The 13,793-nt window shown below is 44.3% G+C and overlaps 1 protein-coding gene across 3 annotated transcripts in view; it reads left to right on the top strand.

The window, feature by feature from the left end:
* Positions 1-13,793, top strand: part of zfhx3b (zinc finger homeobox 3b) — a 214,270-nt gene that overhangs the window by 122,396 nt on the left and 78,081 nt on the right. For all 3 annotated transcript variants that reach the window (XM_070960027.1, XM_070960036.1, XM_070960019.1), the window contains 2 exons: positions 48-627; positions 3,473-3,969. In XM_070960027.1, coding sequence (XP_070816128.1) covers positions 48-627; positions 3,473-3,969 — 1,077 coding nt within the window. The remainder of the gene's footprint in view (positions 1-47; positions 628-3,472; positions 3,970-13,793) is intronic.

The raw sequence follows: 13,793 nt of genomic DNA, 5'->3' as shown, positions 1-13,793 counted from the left end.
CATTTCATTTCCGTTCAAGAAATGTTCAAATTTCCTGTATTTTGTAGGTGTGTAACTACTCGACCACCACAAAGGGCAACCTAAGCATCCACATGCAGTCGGACAAGCACCTGAACAACATGCAGACACTGCAGAATGGAGGCTCTATTGCCTCTGCGCAGGAGCAGGTGTTTGGACATACCCCGGGAGGAGTGGTGGCTGTCCCCTCAGTGACCCAGGCCAGTAGCCACCATCCTCCCCACCACCATCCTGCACAGTCCTCCACCCATATGGCTGGACCGTGTGGGGCTCCCTCCCCGACCAAGCCCAAGAGTAAACCCACTTGGCGGTGTGAGGTGTGTGACTATGAGACCAATGTGGCACGGAACCTGCGTATCCACATGACCAGCGAGAAGCACATGCACAACATGATGCTACTCCAGCAGAATGTGACTCAGATGCAGCATGGCCGACTTGGCTTGGGAACCATGCCTTCACCCTCTGAGGCTGAGCTCTACCAATATTACCTGGCCCAGAATATGAGCCTTCCACCGGGCCTCAAGATAGACCCAGCTGGTGCTGAGGCCCAGTTCCTGATGGGGAACTTTCACCTGGACCCCAACATGGCCGCCTTGGCCCCTACACTTGGTGAGCTCCATTTTTCTTCTCTTACACTGGAAAATGCCCCGTAGTTGCCACAAAATCACCAATTTACATGAATATATTACATTTGTTTTATTCACTTTTGAATGATTTAACAACTCACAAAATGGTGAGCAGGAATACCCATACTGCCCTTCTCCACTGCTATGTACACTAGGTGTATCACCACTTTTAAGTTTTGGTGACTGCTTTTCTTTTTCATGCCCTAAGGTATGCCTGCCCTAGTGAACTTGATATGTTTCTCCCATTTTACAAGCAGCGTGTCACTGAAATGTAAAGAGTGAGAGGTTAAAAGAAAGATGATCCATTTGAGACATGTTTACAGGGGACTTACCACAGACCCTCTCCATATTTTCTCACTGACAGTGTACATGATAGTAGCCTTCCTGACAGTAGGCCTATGCTCTGTGCCTTAATGTCACATTCATAGTAAAAACTTCTAGTGCACAAGACCAGTCTGCCAAGTAGTTTAATCTACAAATGTATAGCTATAAATGTGCCAAGCAGCATGCAGAAGGCCAGAGGTAATTTGTTTTCCTCTCATACAGTCATCTAAGTCACACCGCATTGATGTAACTTGAGTGAATTCTGAAGTTCACTTTGTGATTCCCAATTTAGCTCACAAAAGGTGAGTTTGTGGGCCAAACGCCTATGTTCTCTTCTCCCCGCCCTCCCCCTCAGGCAACCAGCCTCGGTCTTTTTATGTCATTATTCCCCAACTGCTGCTGAACTTCACCACTGGAGTTCTCCATTTTTTCCAACTTTGTAATTGCGGCTATAAATTTTATCCTGGTCAAAGAAGGGAGGTTAGAGGGCTCAGCATGGGTAATTCAGCAGCATAGCAGAGTGTTTGGTGTGCCAGTTACAACCCCACAGTTTGTACAGACTTGTCTCCAACTGTCGCCAGTTCAAAGACACAAACAAGAATTGATTGCTGTGACTAACTCTTTTTTTCCCTCCTCTGCCATCTGGTTCATTTTCCTGTGAGGTGAGTTGTAATAAGCATGTTACAAGGGAGTCAGTGATGATACAGTGTGGACCCATAAAGTACAGTGGTGTCATCCTCTGTCACACTTTAAGGAACTCTTAAAGCCATCACACACAAACACTCTTGATATTAACTCTACAGTATGACAGACAGGGCAGAGTAAATCTGCAATCACAAGGAGATCTCAGACCAAGCAGCTAAAGTGAGAGGTGCTCTTTCATGCTCTCGCTGTGGAGTTTTGACTTTTGAGTGCATTGCCAAAAAGATAGACAACAAATGTTTACCTCACATGATCTCAGTCTCCTGTTAATCCTCGTTTCCCAAGACTCAGATGCTGTAGTGAAAGGATGACATGAGATGGACTGCAAGGGCATTAAACAGAAGGGAGGGGAATGTGGCTTTTAGCTATTTGTGCTGGAATTTGTTGTCTATATACATTATGAAAAAGCACAAAAGACAAGTGAGACAGCTATTCATATTTAAGAGTAGTATTAGCATTCTGTCTTTGTAATAATATGGATATGGATGGAGTTGACATATAAACATGTATATACATATATACAGAGGACCTATGTGAAAACAGAAGCAAGCTGCTGTAAAAATCAGTCTTGATCTAAATGTCCACTGCCAGAATCTGGTGAGGAAAAGGATGCTGAATCTGCATGGAGCATGACAGCCAGTTAGAAATGAGAGACGTCAGGTGCAGGAAAATATACGACTGGGATAGCGATTGGGTACGCATGTGCATCTGTGTGTTTGCAAGAGAGAGAGTAAGAGAGAGAGAGAGAAGCCATCACTGGGGAGCTGGGTCTGTGAGTGATTTCAGAGGGCTTCTCAAAGGTCTCCCTCTCCTGGCTATAAAAACTCAGGTAATGGAGAAAAGTCCAGGAGCAGGCTGCATACTGCAGCAATAAATAAAAAGGAGCTGCTGGAATTAATTTAGTGTAAAGCCAGGCAGGGTCAAGCCTGCGTGCTCAGTCTGGGCAGTGAAAGATTAAAGATCAGCAAGCAGCGGCAAAAACTCCGGCTGCTCTTACCTCATTTTTTTAGTATTCATTTTTAAAGCCAGCCATCCCAGACTGTATAGACATCAGTTCTCTGCTTGGTGTCATAGGATATGTGCTTGCTGTGTTTTTTTCCCCCCTCTCCATTGTTTGGAGTCAGTACCAAGCAGAATTAATCTGTTAGGTGTCCATATTGATTTAGAGGCAATCTGGAGAGAAAGAAGCAGAAGAATCCAAGCAGAGAAGTGGATTTTTTTTTTCTATCATTATTCAGTCAACAAGGGCGATGGATTTGATTTACACTAATATCTGCTTGGGAACTCCTTAGTTCTTCAGTAATGATAAAATAACTTGCTGTGTCTGTGGAGCTCATGGCCTCTCGATTTTATTTACAGAGTAGACATGAAAGTGCACCAGCCCAAACAGGGCGATGTGTACATTCATTCACATTCATTCTCCGGCAACATGAGGTTTTGGTCTCCATGGAAAGTCCGGGCTATCTTCTTTTTCAGCATGGATAGCTATAGGCCCAGAAATACATACATACATACATACACATGCAATATCACACTGACTGACAGACCATGGTTTTTCAAAATTGAACAGCTTTATTTTACCTTAGATTCATGATGACTGGCACAAAGCATTACTTCCTTTGGAAAACTCTGTGCTCACTAACTTATAATGATGAAACTGTGATGTATATACGTCCTGAAGTAAATTTCTGAGAGATTAAGTGATATAAACTATCCACTTTGAATAGGTCTAACATAATGATAAATGTATGCAACCATCTAAATACTTTTTTGTCTGTCTTTGTGTTCTTTGCACATTCTAGTAGGTGGGGAGATACCTATGGACGTGCGACTGGGCGGCGGACAGCTGGTGTCCGAAGAACTGATGACCCTGGGAGAAAGTCTATCACAAACCAGCGATCCCTCCCTCAAGCTCTTTCAGTGCGCTGTGTGCAACCGCTTCACCACTGACAACCTGGATGTGCTCGGCATGCATATGGGAGCTGAGCGCAGCCTACCGGAGGAGGAGTGGCGTGCCGTGGTTGGCGACTCTCACCAGTGCAAGTTGTGCCACTACACCACTCAGCTCAAGGCCAACTTCCAGCTGCACTGCAAGACAGACAAGCATGTGCAAAAGTACCAGCTTGTGGCCCACATCAAAGAAGGGGGCAAAGGCAATGAATGGCGCCTGAAATGTGTGGCCATCGGCAATCCAGTGCACCTGAAGTGCAACGCCTGCGACTACTACACTAACAGCCTGGAGAAGCTGAGGATGCACACTGTCAATTCTCGCCATGAGGCTAGCCTCAAGCTCTACAAGGTTAGTGGTCCACAAGCATCTTTGAGCCTACCACTCAACCTTGTCATAACAGCGAATCACATTTCACTGCTTAATGTATGAAAATCAGACTTTGCCATGCAAGACAAAAAAAAGCAATATGTCAGTGCTGTCTATGATAACACCAGCAGAAGTAGTGTGTTTGTGCCATATTTGGGAATACTTAGTATCCAGTTGAACTTTGAGTTTTAGACAAATGGCAAAATGTGTCCTTAATCCTCTCCCTACTCGCTTGATACTCTTTCACGAGACGCGGTAAATGTTCTAGTGCTGCCCACACCACTGAACTAGATGCTCTCCCAAGGCATGAATGATAGCTTTGCAACTTTGTAACTCTTGCCTTCCCAGTAGTCACATACAAGCAGGGCCCACACTGCTGCCATGAGAAGAACATGGCAGGCAAAGCTGGTTTGGAGGCTTAGGGGTGAATCACTTGGAGACGAATGAAGAAGTGTGAGGAGACAGAGGTTTGGTGCTAATACTCCTCGGAGCGGGAAAGGCTGAATCGTTCTCGACAGCCGTATTGATTTTTGCTGGACTTGGAGCTTCACCTTCTCCTCTAATCATTCCATAATAGCCAATGGATGAACACTCTCTGAACAAATGGCCATAAATCTAACAGGCCTGATTCCACTTAGGTACCTATCCTGTGTGTCTGCGGCTTCGGCCACTCTGCGCTTAACCCAAACTGGCATAGCTGCACATGCACACACACATACATACAGACACACATACAGACACATACACACACACACACACACACACACATACAACACAGACAACAAAACACATATAAACACTGACACCACATACTCCCTGAAAGCCTACACTGCACACACACTAACAGAATCCAACACGCAACACTGTAATGTGCGCTGTCTCCCAGTAGAAGTTGCCTTTATTTATAATAAGTCTGCTCTCTTGTCAAGTGTTTGACTCTTAAAAAGTAAACAGGAAAAAACTATTCAAACAATTCTATTGCTTGACACTTTGTGTGTTGGTATCTTAGTATATTATTGTATGACCTCTTTAGGAAAGGCATGTGAAAAATGTGCTGCTTCAAGCATGCTGTTTCTAATCACATTAAAAACTAAGGCAGGGAGGTCCGTTTAAACCCCCTCAAAAAAGCTGTCTATTTGAAAATCATCCAGCATTATGAATGGTTTCTCAGAACCACTGGCATGGCAGACATATTCCCTGTCCACAAAGCCTTTGTGCTGAAATAACAGTAAAAGAGAGAAATCAATTTTCAGTGTTTTGTGAAAGGGGAAGGTGTGATGCAGCTGTTAAAGGGGCCAGGGCGCACAGGAGGTACTGAGGGGAGAATATATAATTCGGCTTGTCAGTCTACGGTGTCCACCAGGACGAGTGAGGGGACCACAGGAACATTTTCAGATGCACAGGATATTTTTAGATACATACGAATGCAAATATGCAACATAATCTCCGAATGTGTTGAGTCAGTTGCGAGACAGCAGAAAAGCAAAGCAAGATGTCCTTGTGCTTTCCCATCCCAGGGTCATCCTCTCCTGGCCTTAGCTGCTGGACTTTACTGGCCCCACATTCCAATGACAGTTTCATATAGGACCAAAATAGACAGGCTCTGTCTATCCCTCACACCTTTGGAGAGAGAAACCTGTTTTGTCGTGCAGGATAGGATACAGTTTATATTACATTATCTTTGTGCTTTCCACTTTGCTGTGAGCCCAAAGGCAAAAGAGAAACAGATTTTTTCTCCTCTGTCTCTTTCTCTGTGCTAGATTTTTAAGAGAGAAGAGACATATGTCATACTGCTGCTCAGGCTGTGGGGATTAAATATGTACAACACATCCAGGCATGATCATTTTTTATGACTTAAGCCTCTTAAGATGGCTCCATATTTCTTAAAACCAATTGATCTTCTGAGTAAGAGTGTGTGCATTTGTCCAGAAATTACCTTCTCTCTCAACCCGAGACCACTGCAGTCCTCATAAGATCTCCTCATCTCAGACACGACCCAAAAACAGAGATGTTCATGAGTTGACATGAATTATTGTGATATTTTATGACTCACAAATGTGATTAGCAGACAACAAGTACATGGTTGTGAGGCCTTTTGGCAGTTCTGGCTCCCTACTTGACAATGTCACAGTCTTTGTACCGCATTCGATTTACTGCCCTGGTAGAGATACAGACGGACAGAAACCAACAGTGGCCCACAAGCCCGTAAACCCAAGTTGGGATATTATGCAAAGACGAAAAAAGGAAAATCACCATTCATTTATTCCTCCCCAAAGAAATCTGATGCAAATAGCACCATTTTTAACCTTTTTGGGGAGAAAATAAATCATCAAGTCAGCATAAACAGACTGTAAGATGTGGAAGATGCTTGGGACACTTCACCCAAATCAAACTGGTTTGCATTAAACAGGCCCTTTGTGTGCACAGCTCCATATAAATTGGAGCCTGTAATTACTGGAATTAAAAAGGAAGGTTTAAACTGAGGGCTAAGCTGGATGGGATAATTTGAGAGTCTGTGGTATGCGGCCCATATTAGGGCTTTCTAAAAATATCACCCCCACCACCCCATGTATTGGAATGTTCCAAAAGACCACAGAATGATCCAGCAAGTCATCCTGACCACATGGACCACCGTACAGTGGGGGGTGATGCTGTCTTCCCCTGTGTACTGTGTTCTCTGTTGAAAGAAACCCATTCTGAGCGCTGTGTGTTCTGCCAACACACTCCTGAGCTCTGAAGCTAACTTTCAAATTCTCTTTTTCCCATGGACCATGGCGTTTTCAGTCGCTCTGATGATAGCATGATGGTCACCCATCTGCTCCTAGAATGGCCACTGCTAAACACAAACAGATGGGTTCCGTTGCACTATCCACATAACCCAAATGTTTGTGTACCGTATGTTTTTAGAATATGTAGAGTCCCCTGAGACTCTCTCTTCATCCTGAAGAAACCCAGCTTCCATTTTACGGTCAGCCTCGTACTTGATATGTGGATATGATAGCCTTTATACCACCAGCAGGCCTCAGGGCTTAGCTATGTGTTAGTGTGGAGGTGAGATGAGTGGAACTAATCCAGCTCTCAGGCCCTGGCTGCCCTGGCCAGACAGAATGGGTGTGGCCTAACCAGGCCCAGCCACAGGCCTCAGCTTCCAGTCAAGGGTTGGGGGAACGGGGAGGAGCATGGGGGGTTAGCTGGCTACCTTCCTTGTCTCGGGGGCCGGTGCAATCGGCGGTAATTGAGATTGATTGGATGTTATTTTTCCTCTTGCAAATGTAGTCCATTAGCTTGGCACATGCATAATCAGTTTAGAGCGCAGTTAGCCGAATGTAATCATGTTCCTCGGTGTCTGCTAGCACAAAATCCACTCCAGATGCCGCTTGGCCATGGAAAGAAAGGGAGAAAGTGCCGTCACTATCAGATGGGGAATCTTTAACCAAGTCCTGACACCCCTCCCTCTGTCCTTGTCCCACTCTATTGAGCATACACATAACTGTACAAACTTTTCACCAATCTCTCTCTCTCTCTCTCTCTCTCTCTCTCTCTCTCTCTCTCTCTCTCTCTCTCTCCCTCTCTCTCTCTCTCTCTCTCTCTCTGCCTTACACACACAGTCACATTCACTGTCCATTCCTTAACAATGAGAAACAGGCCTTTTGATCATATGTTCTGCACTTTTAACTGCACTAACATAGTGTTTAGAAGGGCTCAGCGGTTGGCCCATTAACAAAAACAATACTTCTGTACCATGGATGGAGTGACTCTTATTTTACCCTTCAGTGCAATCGAAAAGAATCAGTGAACACTGAGGCAAGAAAATGTCTACAATCTGCAGAGAGCAAATAACCGCAATAAAACAGAGAGGAGGTAGTAATCTAAATGAAGAGATTAGTGGTTACATGAAAAGGCTTTAAGGTGTTTCACTGATGATCCTGCTCAGCAGAAGCACTCGCTTCTTACACTCAGGAATGCAAGTTGTGATGACCTCTCCCCATTAATGATCATAGCGTCTAGGATTGACTGCAATCCTCTAGGACTATTCAATAGTTAGTAGTTGGGATACAACCACAAATAGGTTATAGTTGTATTCCAGTTCAAGAAAAATGTGGCAGTTTTGCAATCAAATAAAGCTTTAAAGTTTATTTTGAACTCATGCAGGAGTCAGTCTTGCTGACTTAGACTTGGACCAAGCGCCCACTAGATGTCAGGATGGCTGATTTAGGCGTCCCAGATGAGTTTTCAGATTTCTGCACATCAACAGCAATGTTATGGAATCTTGCTGCCCGTCACCACTGGGACAGGGTTGGCACGTCCATGTCTAATTCCTCTCCCAAGCTCTTAAATTTTCTCAGATTTCCCTGTCGTGCTTTATATTTTTTGGTGGTCTGATAGTGTGGGCAGATAAATGAACCCAACGTGTCACTCTGGCCAACATCAAGACAGAGAGTGCGCCAGGTATTGTGACATGTCCTCTGGCGAAATGACGTCTAGTGGGCGCCTGGCCTTACCCACTCACCCACCAGACATTTCGAAGAAGAGGAGGGGTAGGAGGAGGATGGAGAAACAGACAGGAGAGAGGGGATGGGGGGGCGACAGGAGGGTTGGAAGGATAGATACTCTGCTAATTATCATGGCTAGCCTATGATTGTTCAGTAATAGTGCTCAGTGGGAAAGGTTGCAGCAGTTCCAGGAAGAGCTGAGCTCTGATTTACTGGTACTACCGCTCTAATAAAGCGCTCGCTGCACATCCTGGGAGACAGCCCATTCTCTCCTTTCACGTGCACAAGCGTGTGAATGCACACACAAACAGACACACACACACACACACTCACACACAGCAATCTAGTAATCTAAAGTGCCAGCAGATGACAACATAAGGCTCATGAAATGTATCATTTTAATTGCTCATAGAGAAGTTCCCATAATATGATTCAGTGATGTACATGTGATCAGTGGCATAACATCACACAAAGGGAGTATTTAAATTCTGCATGGGTCCCTGCAACACCTCCTCAGTCAATACAGTCATGATCCTGAAGCCCGGTTATCCTCTTTGTGGCAGTAGTTGCCTGCAGGGTGTTGAACTCTTGTGTCGTACCTCAAACAGATCTCAGTTACTCTGAGTGGTGGGTGGAACAAGGCAGGAGTGGCATACAACAGAAAATAAGGGTGGACTGGAGAGAGGGGATGTCAGGCGAGAAAAGGGGGGCTAGTAGAGCTTGCTAATGTTTGGCAGTGTGCAAGAATTTCACAACTCTTCTAGCTCCCACCCCTTGAGAAGGCCAGGAAAAGGGTCGGGCTTTGACCCGTGGCACAGCAGCTGCTGCTGCTGCTGCTGCCGCTGCTGCTGCCGCTGCTGCCGCTGCTGCTGCCGCTGCTGCTGCTGCTGCTGCTGCTGCTGCTGCTGCTGCTGCTGCTGCTGCTGCCGCTGCTGCTGCCGCCACCGCTGGTCGTATGTGCAACTGCCCTACTGTGGGTGTTGCTGCGATTTACAAAGTGACAGTGAAAGAAAGCGAAAGAGGGAGAGCAGAGAGCTGCTTACTTTTCCCAGACCCCCCCCCCCCCCCCCCCCCCCCCAATGGCTGTTCACCACAAATGCCAGAGTTAAAAGGGCCCAGTGCATTACAGACCAGGTTGCTGGCCCTGGGTCTGTGGTGGAGAAACAGCAGAGATGCATTCTCTGTGTTCCATCACACAGAGCTATACAGTAAGAGGATTGAAGAAAGGATGGTGTGTTATATTGTCAGCTGGGAGTTCCTTGGTCATTGTGTTAATGATTATTTGTTTTGATTAGATTTTTTTGTTTTTTGGGCAAGAGTACCAGAGCACGCTCCTGCTAATGTGCAAGGAAGCTGCTGATTCTCTTATCTGTTCTCTGATCAGCAGGAAAGGCAGATTGGTGTTTGAGGAAGGAGAGGAATAGGCAAGGTAATAAAAGATTTTGTGACAATAAGCTCCATTTTGCATACAGTCAGTGGTTTTGTTGGTATAGACAGTGATGTATGGTGTAGGTATACAATTTGTACCTCCTCCCTTTTTAAAAACAGGAAGCACTTTCTTTAACATTTTTCTCCCTTCTCCTGACTCTTCACCCTTCTTCGTTGTCTCATCAAATTTGATAAACATAACAAATACTCTTCACCTACAACACAAACCAGTATGGATAGTGGACCAGTGGGTGGTCCAGAACTGGGATCATCTTAAGGTTAAATATTTTCAATCCAATCATGCTGAAAAACTAAACATTCTTCTCAGCTAAATCCTCTGTCTGCTTCCACCATCAAACTCCACACAAAGTACTGTTAATGTTACTGTCAACACACTGATTCTCTTATTCAATCAACAGATGTAGCTTCCATACAACAATAAGACACATAAATCTTCCCGGGCTTAGAATTGTCTTTAAATTTTGTAATGGTGACAAGTGGTAAACGAAAGTTCCTCCCTTTGATGTGATGTAGGAGATTGGGGTGTTTTTGAGAGGACGGTTACATCGTCCTGCACCAACCAGAAGGTCGCTCTATAGTGTCCCTTTTACTTTGTCTTCAGAACAACCTAGAATTCCATGTAATCAGCCTCTACAATTTGCTGTGAACATATAATGTATTTGGTAGTCAAACTGTAGTAAAATGAGTTGCCATGGAGGCTGCATATTATTACATTTCCGTATACACAAATAACTCAATTACTATGAGTACATTGAAGTGATTGGTGAAGGCCTTTTCATATTTTGCAATAATCAAATGTTCCCAGTGATGAAGTTCACATTTGTTGTTTGATGGTCAGGTTTAATATCTGGAAAGATGTGTGGTTGCAGACAGGCTCACAAGAAATATTAATATAGTGGCACTAATGCTAAAACTGCTAATTTTGTGATTTTACTGCCCTATAGAGCACCTTAATGTAAGCTCTAGTTGTAGTTGTAAGATGAAAGCTGCTGCATGTTGTTTGAAGCACTGGAAGAAACCAGACTTCGGTGCTCATATGTTTGGATATAATGGATGTATTTTGAGTGCATGCAAACACACTGTGTGGCTTTCACAGCTTAAATGAGGCGTCTCAAAGGTTTTTTTTGCCCAACTGGTCAATACAACTGGCAACCTTTAGCCGCTGCACCTGAAGGACTAACAGTGGCAATTGGCAGGTAAACACTGCTTTGATGAGGCCAGATGTAGGCTCCTATGAATCTATGGAGCTGTTAAGCTGAAGGGATGGAGAAAGTGAGGCAGGCAGGCTTACCGGCTCTGTGCCATCAATACATCAGTGGCTAAGCCACCAGATTAATGGCATCCGAGTGGTCAGGGCCACAAAACTACTCAGCTCTGAGGTCTGTGTTCAGTAGAGCTGTACATGAAAGCAAGGTAGGGTGAAGAGACAGATGAGGAGAGGGAGGAGGTCTTAGGTACCAGGATGAGCACAGAGGGACCTCTATTTTGTTTGGGTTTGGCCTACAGAGTAGAGTCATGGGAGGGATAAATTTTACAGAATGATGGATCTGTGGTCCTGGCTGTTGTTTCATCCCCCTTGCCTTGTAATCTTCCACTTGTAAGTCCAAAAGGATGTTTGAGTAGCTAAACACAATATTATAAGAAGTATTACATTATTTTATATACATGTATTCATAATTTAGCTTCTAAGCACAACATATAGTGCATTTGGCAGCTCTTTCTGTAATTGCTCAGCCAGTTGGCTTTGTTGTCAGCAGCTGGATTCAAACCCATGTCTGATTTACAGTACTGCAGCCATTTAAATTGCTCCTAAGTGTGCAGAGCATGTACTGCCTTTGTTTTACCCAGGTTTTTCTATGTTTTAACAAATCTGCCCCTAAGGTCTTTCCATTTTGTGGTGCATCGATTACTGTTGGATTGCAGAACTTCAGCAATTTCTCGCCTGGATTTCATTGGCTGTTTGTTGTTAGTGATGGGTCAGAGAGATGCTGATGCCTGCGAGCATGCTCTCCTCAAAGCCATATATTTTGGATGGGATATGTAGCGCAAAAAAGGACTCTGTGCAGTGAAAAGTCCACCTCACCTCTCTGTGACCACCATCAAGGCTTGAGTAAAAATTAACCATCCACCAGTTTCCTGAGGACCGTTTTCTGGGTAGAATTTTTATTTGAAAGTGTGGAGCCTTAGAGGTCTTTTCTATAGTGCCAAGAGAGACTAGCCTTCGCTTCCTGAACTTCATGGCGCTGGTTGTCCATCCATGTTTTGCCTAATTGCTGTGTGCTTGAGTTCAGGGTTAGAACTGGGAGCTGTAAATCTATCAGTGTTATGCAGACAATGTTTTTTCCAGATGTAGAAGAAACGATTTCATCCTTTTGTAATTAAGCGGTGCAGCCCAGGGTGTCACGCGGTTTTTATTGGGGGCCCTGGAAAAGATCATTTTGCACCTTGTTTTCTCATCATGCCTTTTATTCTTCCATACAAAAGATGGATAAAATGGAAAGATGAAAATGAAAAAGTAGCAGAGAATAGAATCTCTTGTTTAAATTGTAATATGGAAATTACGAGCTAGTGATGTAAGAGGTAGAGATGGGGAACGTGGGGTGGAGGCACAGAAGGGGACAAAGGCATAGTCATGGAACCAAGGCAATTACATAGTTCTCCAGATGAAGAGTATCAGAAAAAACTTCTTTTTTTAACCCTAGGAATGTTCCCAAATGTTATCTTTCCCATGGGTGCCGTCTTCTACACCTGTGCTCTACTTTAAACTTGCTGCTGGAGTGAGGGAGAGAGGGGGTGAGCTGGGGAAAGTGATAGTGACTGAAAGAGAGAGAGACAGCTTTAAGAGTTGGGGACAAGAATGCTCTTCAGCTTCTCAAGGGCACCGATACTTTATGGCCTTCACATTCCTTCATGACAAACTGATGCCCAGAATAGAAAGAGTGGCGTTGGAAAAAAAAAAAAAAAAAAAAAAGTTTAACTACCATGCCTTTCAGCCCCACCCCGGCATATCGTCTCTGCTCCGTGCTCACCTTCACCTCACACTGCTCCATTTATGTGGCAAACCTCAGGGTCACACTGTCTGATGCTTTTCTTTCACTGGCCAACGCGGGCAAAAGCAACGGACAGAAGTGCAAGCTTTCGTTCAGAATAAGCAGTTCTCACATATTTGTGTTTTATAAAGTCCTTTTCAATCTCATGTTGATTTACAGAGGCCTCTTTCTTCTGAGATCTCTTCTGAGACACAGACAGCAGAGGAAGCCTCCACAGCCGCTGAACTCCTCGGCTCACTCCCCGATCATACGCTGTCATCCCTCACTGCCTTCCTCGCCAGCCCCACAAACTCTTTTTTTTATATAAAATGTCACCACATTCAATCAACACTAGCCCTAGAATTAAGGACTGCTGAATAATTCAAACTTGGATCCTTCCTTCAGATGGCCTATCTCTGTCACTAGATAGGAATTTCCTTAATTTATGCTTGTTAGGTTGGAATAGCCATGTTGAACTAATTTGAACCATAAGGACTGTCTGTGCAGCTACTGTTTAAACGAGAACTCTGGGAGCCGTTAAAGTTTGAACATGAAATTGTGAGATCTGGAATGCAAATTATTATTCAAATGATCAATGTATTAATTTGCATGCTGAGAGGAATGAGAGAGGGAGAGAGAGCATCTTAATAAGTTCTGTAAAACAAAGTATTATATTATTTGTTGATGTTCCAGTGAGGGCATATTCATTTTGCATTTGTGAGCCCAGTGTGACCTAAATTTCTCTCTCTCTCTTTCTGTCTCTCACAAACCTATCTGTCATACCCACATCATCATCACCATCACACACGAAAACCTGTGCTTTTGTGCTCAACAA

The sequence above is a fragment of the Chaetodon trifascialis genome, chromosome 1 (assembly GCF_039877785.1).
Source record: "Chaetodon trifascialis isolate fChaTrf1 chromosome 1, fChaTrf1.hap1, whole genome shotgun sequence".
NCBI classification, from domain to species: domain Eukaryota; kingdom Metazoa; phylum Chordata; class Actinopteri; order Chaetodontiformes; family Chaetodontidae; genus Chaetodon; species Chaetodon trifascialis.
Note: the sequence above shows the minus strand (reverse complement) of the source record. Positions and strands in the feature narration are given on the sequence as shown.